General features: G+C 44.4%; 1 protein-coding gene and 1 long non-coding RNA gene across 4 annotated transcripts; one reads left to right on the forward strand and one right to left on the reverse strand.

The window, feature by feature from the left end:
* The first annotated feature begins 29 nt into the window (after positions 1 to 29).
* On the forward strand, positions 30 to 4,370 carry LOC144090446 (homeobox protein Nkx-6.1-like). Of its 2 annotated transcripts, XM_077621885.1 has the most exons (4): positions 30 to 63; positions 174 to 1,329; positions 1,996 to 2,171; positions 3,953 to 4,370. In XM_077621885.1, the coding sequence occupies exons 2-4, from the start codon at positions 702 to 704 to the stop codon at positions 4,217 to 4,219; spliced, it is 1,071 nt and encodes a 356-aa protein (XP_077478011.1). In that variant the 5' UTR covers positions 30 to 63; positions 174 to 701; the 3' UTR covers positions 4,220 to 4,370. The 2 variants fall into 2 exon arrangements, with proteins under 2 accessions (XP_077478011.1, XP_077478012.1); XM_077621886.1 differs by lacking the exon at positions 30 to 63 and having other exon boundaries at positions 132 to 1,329.
* LOC144090448 (uncharacterized) lies at positions 1,231 to 21,710 on the reverse strand. 2 transcript variants are annotated; one of them, XR_013305402.1, is made up of 6 exons: positions 21,644 to 21,710; positions 21,497 to 21,560; positions 21,132 to 21,160; positions 18,780 to 18,827; positions 4,098 to 4,215; positions 1,231 to 1,473 (listed from the first exon to the last, which is right to left on the reverse strand). It is a non-coding gene; the product is annotated as an uncharacterized LOC144090448 (long non-coding RNA). The 2 variants fall into 2 exon arrangements; XR_013305401.1 differs by lacking the exon at positions 1,231 to 1,473 and having other exon boundaries at positions 3,939 to 4,215.
* Positions 21,711 to 23,073: the final 1,363 nt, after the last annotated feature.

The raw sequence follows: 23,073 nt of genomic DNA on the forward strand, positions 1-23,073 counted from the left end.
GAGGTTTAAGCAATACGATGAGTGGCCAGCAGAGAGAAGCAGCGTGTCACTGGATTTTCCCAGGTGAGCAAATGATTTAGTGTCATCCATGCTGACCATAACACACTCTAATGTATTATTTTGAAGGTATCGCGAAGAAGGCTGACAGAAATCATGATTCATTTGTCATTTAGATTTTTCCTAAAGAACAACCCAGGTAGAAGTGCACATTTTCTTCCTAGCTTTGTCAGTGCAATTGACGAAGAATCCCAGGTCAAATGGATTGGGCGTCTACTGCCATCAATGCTAGCTACTGAGTTAAAAGAAAGACATTTTGTTATGGGGCGTTAATTCCGGAACAAGATGTAATCCGGAATGCATCTTGTGGCGTCACGGGGAGACGCTCCAATCGGTTCAGAGGAGTGAAAGAAGTGTGCCCCCTCTCACCCCCCCTCCACTCAGGCTCCGGGACATCACTTTGCCAACTTGTTGTAGGAGGCCTCATCTCCTCTGGGTTCTTTTACTCCTCTGCTGTCCGCCACCAACACCCCCCTTCCCCTTCCCTTTCCCCCTCCACCCCACCCAACTTCCCCCCCACCTTACCCCGTCCCGTGCCCCCCTATCCGCCCGCCGGCCCGCCCTATCATCATCAGCAGCAGCAGCACCAAGAGCAAGGAGCATCAGCCGCGGCGGTCGGTCGCGCGGCGGGCCGGGGCGCGGGCATGCAGGCAGAGTTTCCCCCCGCGGCGGTGATGTTCGCGGCGGTTCCTGGAGTGGACGGCTTCTCGCCTGGCCTCAGCCCCCCGCCGCTGGCGGCCCTTCGCAGCACGGCGTCCGACGCCAAGAGTCCGTCTTCCCAGTGTCACTACCCGGTGCCGTCGAGCGGGGCGCCCGCCGCCGCTTCTGCCGCCGCCTCCCCGGCCACCACCTCGCCCAACCCGGGCGGCATGGCGGCGTCGTCGTCGCCGGGCCTCAAGTCGTCCGGCCTGGGCTCACCGCAGCTGTGCTCGTCGGCGACGCCCCACGGCATCAACGACATCCTCAACCGGCCCCGAGCAGCCCCTTCGTCCGCTTCGGCCTCGCTGGGGGTCCTGGGCGCCCTGCAGCCGCGCTTCGGGAGCCTAAGCCCGGGTCCGGGTCCTCCTCCACCTCCACCTCCTCCTCCTCCGCAGCCACCACCGCCCCCGGCCGGGTTGTATTTCTCGGCGGCCGCGGCAGCAGCAGCCGCCGCCGCCGCAATGGTCCGGTACCCCAAGCCCCTGAGCGAGCTACCCGGCAGGAGCCCTATTTTCTGGCCGGGGGTCATGCAAGGGACGCACTGGAGGGACACGCGATTCGCCTGCTCGCCCCGTGAGTCCTTTTTTCCTTCTACACTTCCATTTTCATCCACTTTTCTTCTTCTACTTGTGACTTGGCCAAGTGTTTTCGACATTTTCCACTTGATGCGGACGGATTCTATCCATATTTTTCGGGGGGCCGCTGTTAACGTCAAACCTATGAGAAATATGCAAAGAGTCGCTCATCTTTTCACCATCGAATAACGGGAATCACGTCCATCGGTAACGACGACAAATTAAAGTGTTTGCCTAAAAAGATATTGGACTTTTGGGAGTTGTCATTTTTGAACGTTTTTTTTGGGGGGGCACGGACAGAAAAATAAAGAGCTTATTTTAGGGGGTTAAATATTGTAGTGGTCGTTAAAGTGGTTTAATCATAGAAATTTTGAATGAGGATACCAAATATTAAGTACACTTTTATCACGATTATAACTTATATTAGGGGTGGGGGGGATAGTATAGGTCAATTTATAATAATGAAAACTTTAAATGCTTTTCAATTTATCGGATATACAAAGATATTTATGAATAATAGTAAGAAAAAGGACATAATCAGTTCATTCTCAATCACGATTATGATTGTTTTGAAGCATTATAATTCCATGGTGTTTATTTTATTTTATTTTTTTGAAGTAATGCATTTTTGTTGTTGTTGTAATTTTCTTTCTTTCTTTTTCAGAGCAGAGTTGCATGCTGGTGGAGGCCAAAGACGGCAAACGCAAACACACGCGACCCACTTTCTCCGGACAGCAAATTTTCGCTCTGGAAAAAACTTTTGAACAAACCAAATATTTGGCAGGACCCGAACGGGCCAGGCTGGCTTTTTCTCTGGGCATGACCGAGAGTCAAGTCAAGGTAAAGTCAAAATCCTCTTTTTCACGTGTTCGTGTAAAAAAAATCGGAAAAAAATCATGTCCAAAATAATTTTTTTGTTTGCATTTTCACGAACGCCGTTAAAAATCATCGCCGAGAATTTACGTGACGTCATCAAATGTAGCCCAGAAGGGCCAAACACGAAAAATATCACGTGATAATCAAAACAACAGGCATGATTAGGTCACCTGTTTGCTCCTCGTTCTAATGGGCCAATGACGTCACACCACATTTATATCATCATAAGTGATAAATTAGATCATCATTTTAATCAGCAACATTTTTTCAAAGGCCATTTTGTCCAAATGTTATTCATTAAAATGTGTTTGAAATTAATATAGAACGTCTTTATATAGAGCTGAAAATATAATTTCGTTCAAAACAAGCTTATTTATACACTCTCTTCATTGTATTTATTATATATCATGTTATTATTTAAAAACAACAGTATTAAGCGTTAATTAAATTGGTGGTGATCCATATTTTTATTGCTATGATGAGATGTACAAATAATGGTTTACATTTGATAGGGGGATTTATTCAATGCCATTGACGGCAATAGACGTCCAATCCATTTAATTGAGAGAAGCAAATGAAGAAAACAGTTTTAAAATGCTTTTCTATCTAGAATTTTTGTAGATTGTTTTTAGTAAAACACTTATTTTTAAATCACATTCAATTTTAATAAGATTTCTATGTAATTTAAAGGTACAATACACGTATATTTAAAATAAACGATATAAAAATGTTCATTTGGGTTTTCCTTATTTTTCATTAACATAATGTCTGCCAATAACAACAATACACGTCTAATCTATTTCGATTAAAAATAATGGCACTAAAATACGAACACTGACAGCCTCTCTTACTAGTTGAAATGACGTAAATTGGACGTATATTCTTGTCATTGGCAGGCCATGTGCTTTTATTAAATAGAAAAAGAGGGAAAACAGTAAATATTCTTTTATTTGTACAATATTTTTTCTTTGACCTGTTCTTTTGTTTTTAAATGGCTTAAATAAAAGGACGATTTGTTATATTATAAGACGTAACATGAATCACCAAGTTAATTTTCATGCTTTTTTACAATTTTCATTCTTTTAACATTGTTATAATTGTTTTATTTGTTAATTTATGACGTGGTGAGAAATGAATGTGCGTTTTGAGCACTTTACTAAAGCATTGTAATACCATAAAATAGGTTTGAGGTCATTAGGCATAACTATAATTCATATCTAGGGTGCAATGCATGATAAAATACACTGTTAATATGGGGGAAATTATAAAGTATTTCTTTGATATGTCCACAAAAACAAGGCCATCAAGAATTGTTCATAATGCTATTGTATTTATTGTGTTAATTTTAGTTATTGGCAGTATAACAATAGTGTATATCTGCACATCTTTTGATTTGATTAAAATTATATTCATTTAAGGTTGAATTTATCCATTCAAAATATAGTCAAAAAAGATGTGGACAGCTGTTTTTTTTATGACCAGAAAGTCACTTTTCCTATAAAGGGTTAATGATAATTTAATAAAATAAAGCAGGCAGATTTTGAATGATAGACGCATTATAAGAGAATGTACAAATGTAATAAAATACACATTTTTCAATTGATATTTGCATTGCTTTGACGCAAGAATTTAAATAATGTCATTAGGTTTATTTTTTGGGGGGTGACTGCTTAACATTTGATTTCAAATATGATTAATAGTACTGGCAATAATTGTGTGTGTGTGTGTGTGTGTGTGTGTGTCAGGTGTGGTTCCAAAACCGTCGCACAAAATGGCGGAAGAAGCACGCGGCCGAGATGGCCTCGGCCAAGCAGAAGCAGGACTCGCAGACCGAGAGGTTAAAGGTCAACTCGGACCTGGACGAAGACGACGAGGACGACTACGACAAACCTTTGGACCCTGACCACGCCCCCCAGGCGCCGCACTCGCACGCGCACGCGCATCACAACGGCCTCCTCCGCCAGCACGCGCTCGTCGTCGTGCACGCCCCCGAACCGGACGGGTCCCCCTAAAAAAACCACACACACACACACAAAAGAAACTCTTGTACACATTGTAAATACAAACCACGCCCCCTCTTTTACGATGATTATTATTCGAGACGTCATTTAATTTAATTTAATTCATGTAACGTCAGCACTTTCACTCAATAAACACTCTTTACTATTACTAACATTATTTTTTTTTTTCCTGGAAATTATTAGATGAAATATGTGTTCAACAGAAACTTTTATGGATTTTGTTTAAAAAAAAATGTTGCGGAATATTTTGTTGTTTTTACTCATTTAATGCAGACAGCAAAAGTGAATTGGAGATTTCGTCTAACTTTTTGTTGTTGTTCTTTATTCTATTTATTGTTTAATTGAGTATTATTCCTAAGACATTACAGGCCACTCATTGGCTCCTTTTATCTTTAACATTTAAAAAAAAAGTCTTTTATCAAAGTATGAAAAAGTAACAGTAAATATTCTACTTTTAATTCTGATTCTTTTTACTCTTTTTTTGTTAATGTAGTATTATCCCTAATGCTGCTAATAACATCCAAATCATTTCAATTAAATGAATTGGACGTCTAAAGCCGTCAATGGCACTAACATAACAATTCTTCCTAGTTTAAATGAAGTGAAAGTCTATCAACGTGATGAAATGCCTTTTTTGACTTCAATTATCATGTCAATATAATATGTCAGATGAAGAATACATGAATTCATTGATTTACTACAAATAATATTTTTCAAAACTCTCGAGTTTCTTTCTATACATTAAAAAACAGATATATTTTTTTACAGATTTAAAAAAAAAAGTATCAAAGCTGCACAAGTTAATTCAGACGTAACTCCCATTTTAATACGCGTACCTAATAACTGCGCATTAACGTAACATTTTTTTGTGTTCATATAAATATTGGATGAATATGACAGTAAAAATAAAATAAAAGTGTGCTAAACACTAATCATTAAATTTATATAGCGAAACAATTAATCTTGCAGTTATTCTGCACAATAAATCAACGTGTCACAATTGTTTTGAGTGCGCCAACTGATGTCCAATCAATTTGAACAGTGAGGGCCGGCAGTGATATTCCCTACCAGGCTCTCCCAATTCAAACAGATTGGACATCTTTATAATAATAACAATATAAATAATTTCAGCAATCTGGTTGTCAATTTCAAATAAAAGTGTGCTAATGAGATTCACAGCAATGAATCACGCATGATTAATCACAATTAAAATCAGCTGGCCTCGCCTAGCCCTGCTCCTTAAATCTTTATTTCAACAATAAGTTATACATTTTTCCCTTTATTGTTCGGAAAAGCAACCAATGAAAAAAACGTTTATCTCTCCTTTCGGGCACGCCATAATTATTTATGACAAAAAAAATGTCATTTATTCAACGACCTAGCGTGCAATAACGTTAATCTGATTTGGTTTTTTGTTTTGCCGCCACCTGTTAGCGGTTAACGCTTAGCGTGGGGCACCTGTTGGCCAGGATTGGGGGGTGGGAGGGCGGGGACAATGGACGAGGGGGCGGGCCCAGGCTCTTATCTGCCTTCATTGTTGCTTTTGTGACCATCTTGTCACATGATCTCCAGGGCCCCGCCCCCCCCCAGGCAGTGAAAGTGACGGATGGCGGCGTCGGCGACGCCAGCGGTCCCGGCCTCTCGGTGACTGATGAAGGGCGTGGGGAGGGGGCGGGGTTTAAGTCACCAAAGGTCAGCGCAGTCTTTTGTGCGTGGCGCCGCTACAATAACCTGTTAGCGGAGCCGTAATCACGTCGTCAATCATCTTTTAAAAGTCGCGTCCGGATGCCGCCGTCGTTGCTTTCTATGCTAATACGACCCCTGCGCCATTAGCGCCTTTTTTTATTAAAATGCTAAGCGAGCGGACACCCTCGAGTCGTCGGCCGCCGCCAGTGACGGCGCCGGGCGTCCGACGGCTTCCGTGGCGACGGGGCGTTCCGGGGACGCGGCGGGTTGACGAGACCCTTTCTGGCGAGGTCACGTGACCCCGGGTGATGTCACGGGTGCCGCGGTCTGGCCGTATCGATCGGGCGATTGGGAGAAACTCTCAGCGTTGACCTCGCGCGAGAGGCACTCACCGGGATCGATAAGCTCCGCCCACGTTGCCGTGGCCTGACCCCGCGACCGCCACACTTCCTGATTGTTTACCAGAGCTTCCTGTTAGCAGTGTACTCTTTCCTGTTTCGCGGGTTAAGGATTGGTGTTCTTCAATGCCACTGACGACGAGAGACATCCAATCGTGTGGCCTCAAATCAATCAGTTCATCACATGTAGATATTTGGAGTAAGAGGTTGGCTGCCATCCCTCCCACTCCAAATGGTTTGGATGCCCGGTGCTGTCAACACCAGCCAATGACTCAATTGTTGAAAACATTGATGGCCCAAATAAAAGTACACACGAAGAAACGACATGTACATAGAAAATAGAACTGGATCCTTAACACACCCTAAAAAGGCCGGTACACGGTCGATTGGTCGCCGGTCTTTTGGTCTCCGTTCTTTTGGTCGCCCAGAAGGTGATTGATAATTACCATTTAAATCGTTGCTCAAATTCCCTAAATACAAACTGCGAATGACTATTTAGTCATACTTAATGCCCTAGTCATTATTAGGCTAAAGAAAAGCTCCACATTTCCCGGACTTTTATTGTGTTTTCTTGGAGAACTTGTTAAGACCCTGACTGACGTCACTTCTTAAAGGGACAACGCGAGTACATACAAACTCTTCTACTCTCACACGTCGGCTCAGTGAAACTGCTCATGGCCATTGTTGGCTTCTATTCATGCGTAGACCGTGTTGTTTTACCTTGTTTTGTCGCCGGTCTTTTGGTCGCCCGTCTTTTGGTCGCCCGTTGTCGCGGTCGGGGCGACCAAAAGACCGCGACCAATCGACCGCACACGAAAAAGGCCCACTTATGACACACACACACACACACACACTTAGCCACGCATACTCACATAAAACATCAAAACACAGCAGCAGACACAAAAAATGAAAAATCGTAGTCCACACATGGACACAAAACATCACGCAAAAAGACAAGAATACACAAGCTCACACACACACACTCGCATAGAGAAAACAAAGACACGCACACAGACAAAGACGCACGTGCGTATTCGTAAAGTTGGCCCCACCCACCAACAGCTTTCCTCACGCCAATGCGTTTACGATTGTTCTTCTTACTCGAGCGCATGAAAAGCTCGTTAGCGTCGTCGTTAGCGCGCGCACGTGCGCGGGAAATGCTAATGTTTGACGAGGCTCCTGTCAAGCATCCTTATGGCGGGATCAATGTCTGCCGGGATGGGAGGGAAGGGAAGGGATGACTTCCATTTGCTAAATGGAGGATTTAGTTAGAAGGTCGGCTTTCCCCAATCGGCCTCGCCTCATCTCGTCTCCCCCCCCCCCGGCGCAATTAGTCGCTAATTGCATTACATATCATAGGTGTCAAACTGGTGGCTGGCGAAACTAAATGTGTCATGTTTTCTTGGGGTTTGGTGGTCGGGTGTCCTTTCCTTTCTGGTTCTCCTTCCCTTGTTGTTTGTGATTGTCATCAACCGCTGCCTGTGTATTTAAACCCCATGTTTACTGTCTTCGTTATGTTTGCCCCAATTTTTGAACAAAATATATAGATTATTTGGGGATATTGGTTATTTAATGAGTGTTTGGCATGTCTGCCTCGCTGAGGGTTCAATCCTGGGTGGGTTTTGGCCTTCATGTGTGGCGTTTGGGAGTTCTCCCCGTGACTGTGTGGGTTTTCTCCGGGTACTCTGGTTTCCTCATACATTCCAAAAAGATGCACGGTAGGCTAATTGAACATTTTAAATTGTCCCTAGGTATTACTAGTGTGAGCATAAATGGTTGTTAGTCTTTCGGTTTGGCTAACAAATTAATTAACATACTGTTATTTTGTTTATTTTTAATCCATTTAACGAGAAAAAAAATCGAACTTGCCATTGGTGGGTTCGCCCGTAACTTAACAAGTCACAAAAGGAGTTTTATTTTGAAAGGAAGCCACGTGACAGCTCGCCTTGTAATGAGCAGCGTCGATGACGCGTTGCCACGGTGACAAAGTCACCCGGACAGGGCCGGGGTAGCGATTAAAAAGGATGTCGGGGTTCAGAGGTCGCGGCGTGCGTGAGAGTGAAAAAGGCAATGAATAAATGAGTGCCGTTAACAGGTTTTTGGTGTGTGTGTGTATGTGTGTGATTGTGCGTGTGTGACAGTGGGGGCGGGGCCAACAGCTGCCCGCACAAAAGAATCGGCACAGATGGCCAGTTAAAGAAAGTGGGTGGCGGCTTAGTTAAAGGAAGTTAAGGCAGATGGTGGCGCCGGTGCACGCTTTTACAAAGCGGCACACGTCGGCATGACAACGACGCTAATTGAGGCTAATGGAGGCTAATTGGTGGGTGGTCAAGTTTGCCCGCCGTCGACAGCTACGGACGTCCAAGCCGGTTGAAATGGATTGGACGGCAAATTAACTTTTATTGAACTCGTTAATGGTCATCCACAATAGGTAATGACTTCATTTTGGGTCACTGCCTCATAATTTTAGGGTACCGATGGGTCACTTCCTGCACATTATGGGCGCAACCGTGAATGTTGAGTGTAACGTTGGAAGAATAATAGTTAATAATAATAAGCATCTCATTTTAAATATGCCTTTTTGGAATGAAGAGGAAACGTGAGGTGACCTTGTGGTGGCCATGTTGGATGCAAATGAGCGCCGACCGAGTTTCAGAGATTCAAAGTCTTTTCAAATTCAATTGAGGAGCTCGTCAGAACGGCTAATCCGCGTGCGCCGCCGCACTCTGCATGTCATTAGCGGAAAGGCGGCGCTACTCTTAATCACATTGCGCTAAACTAATTGACTTAAGCGCCGTCGCTAAAGGAAGGCAAGTTTGCGCACGCCGGCCGACGACCTTCAGACGCCGCCCTCCTCGCCCCGCCGTGCTAAACTAATGCTAAAGCTAGCGTCAATGAACTGTGAGGCCAACGTGGTCCTTCCACTAGCGACATATTTAGTACATTAAAGCAAGATGGCTCGCTTCACTGAATGTACATTGCGTAGACACGCAAGCTAAAAAGCTTAGCTAGCTATAAAAAGCTTAGCTAACTATACAAAGCTTAGCTAGCTATAAAAAGCTTAGCTAGCTATAAAAAGCTTAGCTAGCTATAAAAAGCTTAGCTAGCTATAAAAAGCTTAGCTAGCTATACTACTATAATATCACTGTTATCCGATTTTTTTTTCCCAGATAGGGCGCTGATACCAGTATTAGTTAGTAAGCTAGTTAGTTAGATACTAATGACCTATTTTGAAGGAATTGGCAGTGAGGCTATGGCTTACGTCACTCAACCTAACAAGCTAGCAAAAGTTAGCATTTCAAGTTCGGAAATAGAAATTATATTTTAAAATGAGTCATTTTACTTTTACTTCAGTCAATTTGGTTGGAATTAAAAAACACGTCCATTACAATGTCAACAAATTGAATCATTAAAAACTACAAGCTGCCTTGTAAATGCCCTCAAAATCAACGGACCAATAAAAAGAAGCCCCCTGGAAACGCCTTAAAATCAACATAAAATGACCCAAAATGCTAAAAAAGTGATTCCCGTAGCGCCATAAAATATGGAAGTGACCCATAAGTAAGCTAATATTACAAGGAAGGCCCTCAAAATGACGCCATTGGCTCCCACGGACAACAGTAGACGTCCAACTCCCTAAAACCGCGAGGCCCGGCGGCGAACGCTCCTCTTTCAGCGCCACTGGCTGCGCTCGCCAATCGCCGGTGACGGCGAGGCCTCGTCGCCGCCTGGGGAAAAGGTGGCAGGTGTCAACCTTTAGCAATGGGATGAGCCGCAGGGGGGGCGACCCATCTGTGGCTCGTCGGCGCTAGCGCGCGACGAGCGCACGCTTCCAATTTGGGAGCCGTCTTTTCATTAGCGAGCGCCGCCGCTCACTTGATTAAAGATCACACGGCGTGACTGCGACCGCGCGCCGACACGCCGCCGCCGACGACGACGCGTGACCCCACCCCCGCGTCCCCCGCCGCCGTTATTAATGGCCGCACTCGCGTCGCCCGCTCGTCGGCGTCGGGCGCCCCCCGCCCCCCATTAAGGACCATCCGTCACTGTCAGCGCCCCGGAGTGATGAATGGACCCGCCGCGCGTTTGCGTGCGTGCGCGTCATTAACAATCGATTGTCGGGATCGGCGCGGCCTGCAGGGGGCGCCGCTCGGCTCGTCTTAATTAACGGCGAGGTGACGCCGCGATTAATATGCAAATGAAGCGAAAGGTGAGGCCGTGTCGGGTCGGAACACGCCGCCGCGTCGCCGACTCTTAATTAAGACACCGGCGTGATAATTGAGGAGCACGTGTTAATGATGGCGCCTTAATTAATTGACGACTCACCTGAGACGCCTGTCCGGGTTATTCCGCAGACGAATATTCCTTTGGAATATTGACGTTAGCGCTTAACAATGACCGTTAGCGTTAAAAACATGAACGCGCTGCTAAAATGAATCTACTCAAGTGACAGAACAAAAAACAAAATAGCAGTTAGCATTGTTTTTTTTAGATTTCCCCATTTTTTTTAAATACAAAAAAACTTGTTACATTATCATCTTAGAATTATAACTTTAAAAAGGATCCATTTGTAATGAGTTTCATGCACAATAGCTTCCCTTTTGACAAACAGCTTTGCTGCCTCATAGCTTGGACCAAAAAAAATTAAAAATACATTTGCCGAGTTTCGTTTATGTTTGAAACAAAATTGCGGGAAGGCGATTGACAAACATGTCATGTACTGAATTGACAACAGACGGCGTTCAATCATCTTCATCCTCGTGCTCATCCTCGCAGCGCATTTGGATTCTAGCTCGAGCCCGGGCTCAATTATTCATGCGTTCCTCATCAGCGTGACCTCTGACCCCCGACCTCGCCGAGGCCGCCCGCCGTCCAAACATTCAATAAATAAGCCTGGGTCTCGGCGTGGCCTATTTTTCACGTTGGGCGGCGATGGCCGACATCTGGACCGCGCGCGCCCGCAACTGACGCTAGTTTGCGTGATGAATGTGCAATTAAGGAAACGTTGATGTACGTGGCGCGGGTCGCCATGGTAATTGTAAAGGAAGTCATATGCATAAAATTAATTATGCGCCGCAAAAAGGCCCATAAATCAGGACGCCGTCAATTCCGGCGGGAAAGCCGGGACGGCGTGGGAAGGGGGGGCGGGGGTCTTTGGATTTTTTCTCGCCAATGGGCAAAGTCATCGCTCGTCTTCAAACAGGATATGAACTTTTTTTTCCATTTGGATTCGGACGTGAGGTCGCTGAGCGTATTCCCCGGAAGCCGCAGTTGACGGCGATATATGTCCAATCCGTTTCAAGTTCGAGGGCCGGCACAAAATGAGCAAACTTTTTGTTGGCCAATGTAGGTAGACTGTGGAGGCTACCGTAAGCTAATGGAGGCTAGCTGCTAAATGTTAATTAGCAACCAGCAAAGGCTAGTGGAGGCTAACGATAGTCGAGGCTAACAATAGTGGAGGCTAACGATAGTGGAGCTAACGATAGTGGAGGCTAACGATAGTGGAGGCTAACGATAGTGGAGGCTAACGATAGTGGAGGCTAACGATAGTGGAGGCTAAAAATAGTGGAGGCTAACGAAGGCAAGCGGATGAAAAAAGAGTGAATTGAAATGAATTTAATTAGAAGCTAGAGGAAAGTAGCAAAAAAAAGAAGCTAATTAAATTCAATAGGAAGCGAGCCAAAGCTAGCAGAAGCAATTTGATAAATACGGTTGGTTGAGGATAAGTGGGATAGAGGATGAATGAATGAATTGATTGGATGCTAGTGGAGGTTAGCTGAAGCTAGCAGACGTTAGTGGAGACTAGCGGAAGCTAGTAGAGGCTAGCGGATAAATAAACTAAATTCAGTTGAATTTAATAAGAAGCTAGCGTAAGATAGTAGGTGTTAGCGGACGCGAGCTATTGGAGGCTAGCGAATTGAAAAGTAGCATGAAAGAAAGATTCTAATTGAATTTGATTGGAAGCTAGCCAAAGCGATCAGATGAACTTGGAGGATGATTGGAAGATGAAGGAATGGATTTAATTTGATTGGAAGAAGTTGCGGATAAATAAAGGGATTTGAAAGTTAGCAAAAGCTCACGGAAGCTAGCGCTCTCCCCAATCCAGATAGATTAGACGTCTATTGCTGTTAATGGCAAATTCATTTGTGAAACGTTAAAGCACATGTGTCAAAGTGGCGGCCCGGGGGCCAAATCTGGCCCGCCGCATCATTTTGTGTGGCCCGGGAAAGTAAATCGTGTGTGGCGACTTTCTGTTTTAGGATCAAATTAAAATGAAGAGTATAGATGTATATTAAATTTCCTGATTTTCCCCCTTTTAAATCAATAATTGTAATTTTTAAATCCATTTTTCTGTGTTTTTAGTTCAAAAATCATTTTGTAAAATCTAAAAATATATAAAAAAAGCAAAAATAAACATTGATTTAGATTATATTTTAGATAATATTCAGAGCTTTTGATCCAGTTCTTTTAATCCATTTATAAAAAAAAAATCTAAATATTATATCTAAAATGGTCTGGCCCACGTGAAATCGAGTTGACGTTAAAGCGGCCCACGAACCAACACCCTTGCGTTAAAGCCTCTGAAAGAATATTGAGGTTGTTGGTCATGAAATAAAGAAAAGAAGGAAAAAAAACAGAGAGCGAATAGCGGCCTGGGAACTAGTGCGAGGCGACCAATCGTTCTTCAAACGTGTCAAGCGGGACTGAAGCGCGTCTTTGTGGCGAGGCTGGGAACCGTCGGAACCCTGACGCCGACCCGCCGCTGACCCGCCGAGCGTGACGTGGGCGGCGTGTCAGGAAATGACACGCGTGTAAAGACCTGCCCCCCCACCGCTGCCCCTTTTTGATGTCCGCGCGGCGTGTCACTTCCTGTCCGAGACTTTGAAAACTTGTCCAAATATTAGAATTGGCCGCCACGCCGGCAAGCTGTGCGAACCGCACACAGAGAATACGTGGCGGCGAATACGTGGGAACGCTTGCGATCGGCCCGAAACGGCTAACGCGCTTAACGTGCCGAGCGTCATGTGACACGCGCCGACTTTCTCAGCCTTGGACACTTGGGAGGTCGCGACCCCCAATCGCTAGCGTAACAACACCGAGAGGGAAAAACAGAGAGGACAGAAGAGTCCGTTGGCGTTGGTCTCGCCCGCTAGAAAATTCCATTTCTGGATAAATTTGGCTCGGAATGCGTTCTTCTGCTGAGCCGTTAAGTCCCGTGGGTCACTTCCTGTTCGTGTTGGGGTATTCGCCAGGATTTGGGGGTATTCAGGTGGCAATTTCACTTCATATCAGGACACTTTTTAGGAATGGGGTCATTTCCTGCTGTTTTTGGGGCACATTTACAGGTGGATTTGGGACATTTATGGGGCTATTTTGGCTAAAGCTATTTATTTTCAATTCATTTTGGGCCACTTCCTGTTGCTGGGTTGCTTCCTGGTGATTGGTCACCAATTTGGGGCATACGCGGGTCACTTTCTGTTCATTTTAGGGCTTTTCTAGGTGAGTTCCTGTTGTTTTTGGGGGACATTTAAAGGTGGATTTGGGACGTTTTTGAGGCTATTCTGGCTAAAGCTAATTATTTTTCAATTCATTTTGGGTCACTTCCTGTTGCTGGGTTGCTTCCTGGTGATTGGTGACCATTTTGGGGCATACGTGGGTCACTTTCTGTTCATTTTAGGGCTTTTCTAGGTGAGTTCCTAATGATTTTGGGCCACTTCCTGTTATCCCCAGATCATCTAGGTCAGTTCCAATTGTTTGGAGGAAATTGTACCCCCAAAAAACAAATGATTTGGTTTCCAGAAACAAAAGAAAAATCCTCCTGTCTTTAAGGAACATTATTATTATTATTTTTTATAAAATGTTATTTTAAATCAAATCAGAGGCAAAAGTTTGGGCGGCGTGAGGGGGCGCGTGTTCTTGGCCTATGGCGGGCGCTCATGCTAATCCCCATTTTGATTTATGCGCCTTTGTGGAGATGAAGGCAACATTTAATTTCATTTTCATCCTCGCTCGCTCGCCGCCGCCGCGCAGGAATTCATTACTTCCTGCGCAATCTGCGCCAAGCCCATTTCAATAGCACATTTGTCTCCTTCAGCAACGCCGCAAAACACTCGCCGGCTCTTCTACACACGGCCACTTCTTCTACTTTGTGTCTTTTACTATGTGAGCGAGCATGTGACTCTTTTTCATCATCATCCTCCTCCTCCTCATCATCATCATCGCGCAGCTTTTCCGAATGGAGACGCTGACCTCCAAACCGTCCAAATCTTCTATTAATTCTAGTCTATTTGGTCAGGGAGGGAGAGTCGGCAGCAATGATCATTTTCGCTTTTCACTGAGATTAAATGCCTTTATAATGAATATTCTTCATCTTACTTTTATCCTTTTCTTATCTAATTTAACCTTATTAAATAGTATTGATTTACTTTTACTATATTTAAAAAAATGTTAAATACAATACAAAAACAATGTAAATATTGTCTATATTTACAAAATTTAAAAATAAATGATTAATTGTATATGTATGTGGGTTAAACTAACATGACATTTGTCTAGATCACATGTGTCAAAGTGGCGGCCCGTGGGCCAAATCTGGCCCGCCGCATCATTTTGTGTGGCCCGGGAAAGTAAATCATGAGCGCCTACTTTCTGTTTTAGGATCAAATTAAAATGAAGAGTATAGATGTATTTTAAATTTTCTGATTTTCCCCCTTTTAAATCAATAATTGTCATTTTTAATCATTTTTTTCTGTGTTTTTAGTTCAAAAATCATTTTGTAAAATCTAAAAATACATTTTAAAAAGCTCAAATAAACATTGTTTTGTTCTATAAAAAACTGAATATTCAGGGCTTTTAATCCATTTATTTAAAAAAAAATCTAAATATTATATCTAAAATGGTCCGGCCCACGTGAAATCGAGTTGACGTTAAGCGGCCCGTGAACTGACACCCCTAGTCTAGATACTCTTATTGATATAAATGTATTTGTATTTCTTTTTTAAGGACATCATTTATTCTTATGTCTGTTTTTTTAAATTCATCAAATATTTTTGAAAAGGAAATGTATGGGAAAAGTTCCATTTTGGTGTCATTCAATTTCCTTCATTCATTCATATTCTGAACCGCTTTGTCCACACTAGGGTCGCAGGGGGTGCTGGAGACGAAAAAAAGCAGACGGATAAAAAAAGACCAATTTTATACGGGTCAGTGCTAGCTTAGGTTGTCCAATGAGGGGACGCGTGGGAAAAACAATCGACACGTGAGCGGTCACCTACTGCTTGGCGCTGTCACCTGATCTCCAGGCGTCCCTGGGGGTCCGGGGGATGCCGACCGGCCTGCCTGCCTTCCTTCCTTCCTTCCCGCGTACGTTGGTGCGGATGCTAACGACTTTGCAAGGTCGCCGGCTCATTAAGTTTCTGTGAGCGCCGGCCTTCACTTTATTATTGACTACACAGAATACACAACACGCAACCTCTGACACGCACACTCCATCTGCACGCACGCCGTGATGACACACACAGTCCAATGGCACTTCAATCCTTTAACAATTTGTCCACCTAAGAATGTGTCTATTCCTCACTTTTGTCTTGTTAGCTCACCGGCTGCCATTGACGGCCCATGACGTCCAATCTATATGAGGTCACTCCCTGTGCATTTTGGCCCATCCCACGGGTTGTTTATTTATTGGTGACGTTTAGCAATTTTAGGTCACTTCATGTGGATTTTGGGGTACCGACGGTATACAAGGCTAAAATATGAAATCTTATTATACAATCTATATTTGAAAAGAATACAGGTTACTGTTCTTCTTGATTTTAGTAAAAAGCTAACGACGTCAGTGTGACGCGTGAAGGTCGGGCGCGTCAAGGCGGCGACGTCACGCTAATGGTCCCCGAGTCGGGCCGAGGCCGCTTACTGCCACTTCCCGTCGCCGCGATAAAAACCGACGCGGCGGCGGCCCCGTAAGACCGCGTCCGCCGGGACCGCCGCTCCGATCTCATCGTCGTCACGCGCGCGCCATTACTTCTTTGACCTGCTCACACAATACAAGGTCACGAGCGTACACACACACACACACACTTACACATACACTCACTCACTAAAGACAAAGCAAGTAAATCCAATTAATATATAGATATATGTATGTACATATACTAAGCACACAAATGAAGCCGGAAGTTTACATGGGCCGATCCTGTATTTTTTTTCCTGATACCAGTTCCAATACTATATAGCACATGTGTCAAAGTGGCGGCCCGGGGGCCAAATCTGTCCCGCCGCATCATTTTGTGTGGCCCGGGAAAGTAAATCATGAGTGCCGACTTTCTGTTTTAGGATCAAATTCAAATGAAGAGTATAGATGTATATTAAATTTCCTGATTTTCCCCCTTTTAAATCAATCATTGTACTTTTTTAATCCATTTTTTCTGTGTTTTTAGTTCAAAAATCATTTAGTAAAATCTAAAAATATATATAAAAAGCTCAAATAAACATTGTTTTAGATCTTAAAAAAACTGAATATCCAGGGCTTTTAATCCATTTATTTAAAAAATCTAAATATTATATCTGAAATGGTCCAGCCCGCATGAAATTAATTTGACGTTAATGTGGCCCGCGAACCAACCCGAGTTTGACAACGTTGCTATATAGTATGGACAGTTATTAAATTAAACAAAATGTATAGTTTTCTTAATACAACATTTCTTTATACTGAATATACGGAATGTCAAGTAATTTTCATCATAGCTTGGACAAACACTGCTTAAAACATTGCTATGTAGACATCTTATCCATTTGAAGTGGGAGTGTCGGCAGCAAATGAACAAAGCTTTATTTGCTACCGCTCTCCCACTTCAAATAGATTGGACGTCTACTCATTATGAACTCATTTCATATGACAGAAGAAGCATGAAAAGAACTTTGATTGCTCTAATACCAACATGGCTACCCAGAGGCTACTTACTGATTAAAATCTATTATTTATTATTATTATTAATTAAAATTAAGACATAACTGGCTTATTTCTCTACAGATTGTTAAAAGACTGTTTTAGACGTCCAATCCTTTTGAAGTTTGAGGGTCGGAAACTATTTTTTTTTAATGGTAGCCCCCTTTTTAGTTTTTCCACTTAGAAATATGAAGGAAAGATTCAACTGGTGTGTTTGCGGTTGCCACGGTAACGGCCGTAACGTTTATCAGTGTGTCGCAGGCCTTTAGAGGGCATGTCGTGCCGTTTGCCCACAATGCACTTGTTGTCGCGGCTAATTAGCGCCACGACAAACGACCCTGACGGATGGCGGCCATCTTTATTGCCCTCCTGGCGGGGGCGGGACAAAAAAGCTGTCAATCAACGCGCTTTCCTCTTTGTGCGACAACCCCCCGTCACTCCGGCAACACTTTCCTATCTTTTGGACGACATCAGCGTGTGCACACTGACTCTGTGTGTGTGTGTGTGTGTGTGTGTGTATGTGTGTCTTTCTTTGTGTGTGTGTGTGGCGACTGGAGGCCAGTAATGAGCCGCTTAACGGCAGCAGCTTGTCGGCCGCGACGCTCCCGCACGGAGATAACTCGGCGACGCGCGCGCGCTGATTGCCGGCGATAAAAGGGGCGGGGCCAGAAGCCGGCGAGCGCCCCTCGGGCCCCGCCGCGAGCTTGAGTGTGGCGCGTCGTTCGCATTAGGCCGAGCCAGAGACGAATTAGCTTTTAAGCCGACGCCCGTACTTGCATTAAGGCGCCGTCCGTCTTCATTAGCGTTGCGCTTGTTCATTAGCGCCTCGGCGCCGGCCCGTCAAGGTTGAAATAGACGCGGCGGGACGACGGGGCGCGAGTCCCTCTTGGCGTTAATCGACGTCTCCTCCGTGAGAGATGGCCGCCGGGAGGACGTTAAACGCCGGCCACGCCCCCGGGCCACACCCGCTCCATTCTGCCGGCCGCCATTAAGCAAAATGGAGACGGGCCAGTGCTCGTCACCTTTGACCTCGCGAGCCGCGCTTTTAAAGGCGGTGTCCCCACTTATCGCACAACGCACCTGTTAGTGAAAAATTTCGCCGCCATTGACGGCGATAGACGTTCAACTCGTGCCAAAGGGCAGTTTTATCTAATAGTTGTCCATTCGTTTTTCTGCCGGCCTCTCACGTCGTCAGGATTGGACCTCTGAGTAAATAGCAATTGCTTCCATGTACATTGGCTTTGATGGGAACGTGGCCTCTACCAAAATGGCCGCCCTAAGGCCGCTTCGTTTTCATGCTAAGGCCGTCAATAGAACAAGTTTATCACTCATCGAGATTCAATTCATTTGAAGCAGTGAATTAAGGTTCATTGGTTTGCTACCATCCCTCCCTCATCAAAAGGATTGGATATCTAGTGTTGTCAACAGCACCGAAAGATGAGCTTTCAGACTTGAAATGAATTGTTTTACAATTGCAGTTCATTTTGGGTCACCTCCAAGTTAATTTTAAGGTACTTACAGGTCGCATCATGTTGATTTTGGCTCACTTGTCAAATCGTCACTTGCCCTATAAATGTTTAAGAAAAGAAAAGTTAAACACTGAACAAAACTAATGTCAATAAAATCCTTTCCCCTCCATTTGTGCTGTCAGCCCCCAAATACAAAGCAATAACTTTAACCTATTGAACAGGTTGCCAGATTTTTTTTAAATCATCCACAATAGCAACAAAATTAAATGAATTAAAATAAAATCCTGTCAAGAACTGGTCGCCACGCAGTTAAGATTCCAATCCCGAACGTTCTAAGCGAACGGGCTGCTTATACAGTTAAAAGTTTATTTGTCTTCTTTTCCAACTGTCGCGCGTGAAGTCTCGAGCGGGCCTGACGTCAGGCTCGGCGTGAAGCAGAGTCAACACAGAACAGCCGGCGGCCGCCCACACACGCATTCGCCGCGCGCGGCCCGACGGGACGCGTGTTTGCAAAAAAATGGCCGCCCGCGCATCGCCTCTATGTGCTCTCGCTGTCTGTGGACTTTAATGGTCGCATTAACAAGCTGTCCCCGTCCAGATGGACCAATCGGAAGGCGGGCGCGCAAAAGCAACGGCGCGCCAAAAACAACAACGCACGCGGCCATCAATTCCATTCTGACCACACACACGCGCTAACAGAGACACACATGGAAACAACTACGCATACAGAAAGATACACACACATGCACACACTTACAAAAACACACAAAACCATAGACACACACAAGTGCGCGCGCACGCCACCAGCAGGCGGCAGGTGTCTTAGCACGTAGGCTATCGACAACGCCGGTATTTAGAAGGTGGGCGGGGCTAGGCGGCGCACGCCGGGTGAAGCGCAATGATGTCATGGCCGAGCGGCGGCGCGGCGCTCGTTAGCGGCCATCAATCAATTAAGAAGCACTTAGCGTGATTTAATAGCATTTGCCCGCTTTGTTAGCGCGCTAATCCGATTAGCCGCTAGCTTCTGGGAAACCGGAGGTCGACGTTCCCGATTGGCCGCCGCCGCGACTTTTCGCTTTTAGCGATTGGCCGCACGCGGGCCGAACTTTCACCTTTGCCGACCTAAAAAAATAAATAAAAATTCTCCGTCGTCCTGGCGACCGGATGATTCAATTAGCCATTGATTAGCCATCACGCCGTGGAGGCGGATCGATAGCGCGGCTAATGTGGCTAACGCTAAGGCGTCCGCGGCGAACGCGGATCAATCCATCGGCGAATTCGTCATCCGTCAATCAATGGCGGCGGAAGCGTTTGCGCCATCGATCGCGAGGGGGACGGGCGGGCGCGTGCTTTTATTGTGACGGCCGGCGCGCGTGGGCGGCCAATGATGGGATGACCCGGCGGCGCTCTCGGGGGGCAACATGTCTGCCGGTAGACGCTAAGCGATTAGCGTGCTAGAAAAGCAATAAGGTCATAAAAATTGCATCTCGCTCCGGAACGCCGCCGTAAATCCGCGCTGGCCGGGCGGCGGCGGGGACGGGGAATGACTTTGAAGAGCTCGTCATTTTCAATCTATTTTCCCGCCGCCGCCGCATGTCGCCGCATAGCCGCACTTCATTACGGCGGGCGGACGGCGCGGCGTGGCGCGGCCCTGCCCTCGGGCCCGTTGGCCCCCGGGGGGCCCGGGGGGGGGCGGCCGGCTTAAGACCTCATCAGAAGCTTCATTGAACGCTCAAGTCTCCTCATCGATCTCCCCTCCAAATTAAAAGCACCATTTGCGCTGATCCTCGCTCTTAATGCGCCGCGTTAAGGGCGTGTTGCACCCACCACATTGAAAATGACAACAATATCCCTGCTTTTTTCAGCCGCAATTTATTCAGGGCCCATCAAAGCCATGTGGTCATGTTTACCACAGATGTCAGCAATTAGGGCAGCGTTTAACGATTATTTAAGTCATCTATTCATTCATTTGTTTGATTAATAACAAACTTTTAATGCGTTGAGGACCAATTCTAGGAGCTGTGAAACGAGTGTTTAACGTTTATTTTTACCAGCACATCCAAGATTGTACCTTCAAATGACCTTTAAATGCAAATAAAAATCGGAATACCTGAAAGTATCAAGCTATCTTAAAGATACCATTAGGGTATATGAGTATATCACAAATAAATATCAATATATGTAATGTAGACAAAAAATATTTATCAAAAATTAACATTCAGCAAAGGAATGACACTAAAATTAACCCTTTAATACTCAAACCACTCATTAAATGACAACAAATTGTAATTACCCTGACTCTTAAGAGTTTACATCAGGGAAGAAAAATATTACATTGTTCAAAATGAACATACTATATCAAATACAAATATACATTTGACCATAAAGGATTAACTACTTACATTTTCATCCTGCTTTTAACCACTTCTCCCTGAAACACATTGAAATCACGAGTTTAATACAAATAAAACAATTTATACGGCATGTCGGAGGTAATCAGGTTACCTTAACTAGTCGCACATTTAGCTTATATTGTACATGTTCTCCGCTAGCATAGCGATTAGCCACTAGCGGGTAGCGCTAGCCTTATGCTAATATCGAATTAGCATTTTACTTACACAAGAATAACAGTATAACCTCTACAATAATATTCATCACTCTTAGTCCTCTGGTTGTTGTTATGAACTATTCAACAAGCCACAGTTCGGCCAAATAACATATTAAAAGACAATGTAGTAATGAGGCTCAACTATTATGTATTGCTTACCGGCTCACGCCAAAACTGTACCGTCCACAGCTCTTCACATCAAATTAAAGCTTACTTCTTTGACCTAAAGAATAAGAAACTCGTTAGACATCGATATAAATTAAATAATTATTGTTTTATGTGGTTTTGTGGCATTACATTTCGTACCGGAAACTTGCCGTGCTTATTTACGATGTGCACAAGAAGAGTCTATGTTAGACAAGTTAGAGTTGTCTCATATTCACTGTGGCCACTAGAGGGACGTGTGTCCCCCTAAAGCAATAAAACCAAATTATAACGAACTTCCAAAACAAATAAATTCCCCTTTAATTCAATGATTAATGTAATTCGAGCTTTTATATCGAATTATTCGCTATAATTGATTAACTGTTTATTTAATTCGAGTACCTGTCTAGTTTTGTAAGTAATTTAATTACTTTAATTCCTTAGCAAAGATGTGTATATCGAAATCCTAATGACCTTTGCCAATGCAACTGTCATGTTTTGATGAAAAATGGTGGATATTTTGACGGAGCGCCTTCACACCTGGAAAGTGTCAAATGGAAGAAGGAATAAATATGTCATGAGGGGATCGACACACACGCGGTAACAGAGTGATTGTAAAATGAAATGTTCCAGGCTGCATCAAATTCAATTACATGCTGCTCACTCGCTTTCGCACCCTCGCAGACACACAACAACAAAAAAGCACTGACATGGCTCTCGCTGAATTTATAGTCCAATTCGTTGCGACTAATAATAATAAAGTGACAAACGTGAGAGAATGCCAATCAGCTCATTGACAGTCGCTGTAATTACTGGAAAACAGCATTTACGGTCTGTCACTTCCTGCTAATTCAGGGATTTTACCACTCACTTCCTGTTTATATGTTGATCCAAACGGAACTGATATATTTCTAGTAGAGTGTCATTTTATTTGCCTTAGTAAATGATAATCATTCAACCAGTGGCGGGGCGTCAGGGCCTTCAAGGCCTTCTTTGCTGGCCTAAGAAATATCTGAATCATATATTATATTTTGTCCATCAATACTTATTAAATAATTCCAAATTGTCTGTTAGCTTCCTTTCATTGCTTTTCCCCCAAGTTGCACTGCTTCCAGATGTGTTTTCATATTGAAGCATTTAACCAATCACATTTCAGCCATTAGTTGTTGCCAGGGTCAGAAATCTGCCTCAAGGCCTTCACAATCAGTTCTGCGGGCTCTGCTGCATTAAACAAGCATCAATAAGACTGTTGCATTAACCAATCAGATTTCGAGTTGGCAACACCACATTGCCTTGTCGCAGGCGTAGGGATATGTCATCGCTTTCACCAAGCTAGTGATTAGCCAGAGCTGCCAAATTGTATTTGGAGTGAGCTGCACAAGCAAATATATTGTTGTGTTGATTTAAAGCCATTTTCAAGACGGACTACGCCAGAAATACGACAGGACAGGCTCGACTTTCAGCATTAGCTTCGATGGCGATAGAAAAGAAGGAAGAGATAAAGCAGGATGGATATTGTGTACAGTGAAAAAGGATTTTTGGTGAGTAAAACATGGCTATATTCCTAAATAATATTTCAATTGTCGGCCCGG

The sequence above is a fragment of the Stigmatopora argus genome, chromosome 16, assembly GCF_051989625.1.
Source record: "Stigmatopora argus isolate UIUO_Sarg chromosome 16, RoL_Sarg_1.0, whole genome shotgun sequence".
NCBI lineage: Eukaryota > Metazoa > Chordata > Actinopteri > Syngnathiformes > Syngnathidae > Stigmatopora > Stigmatopora argus.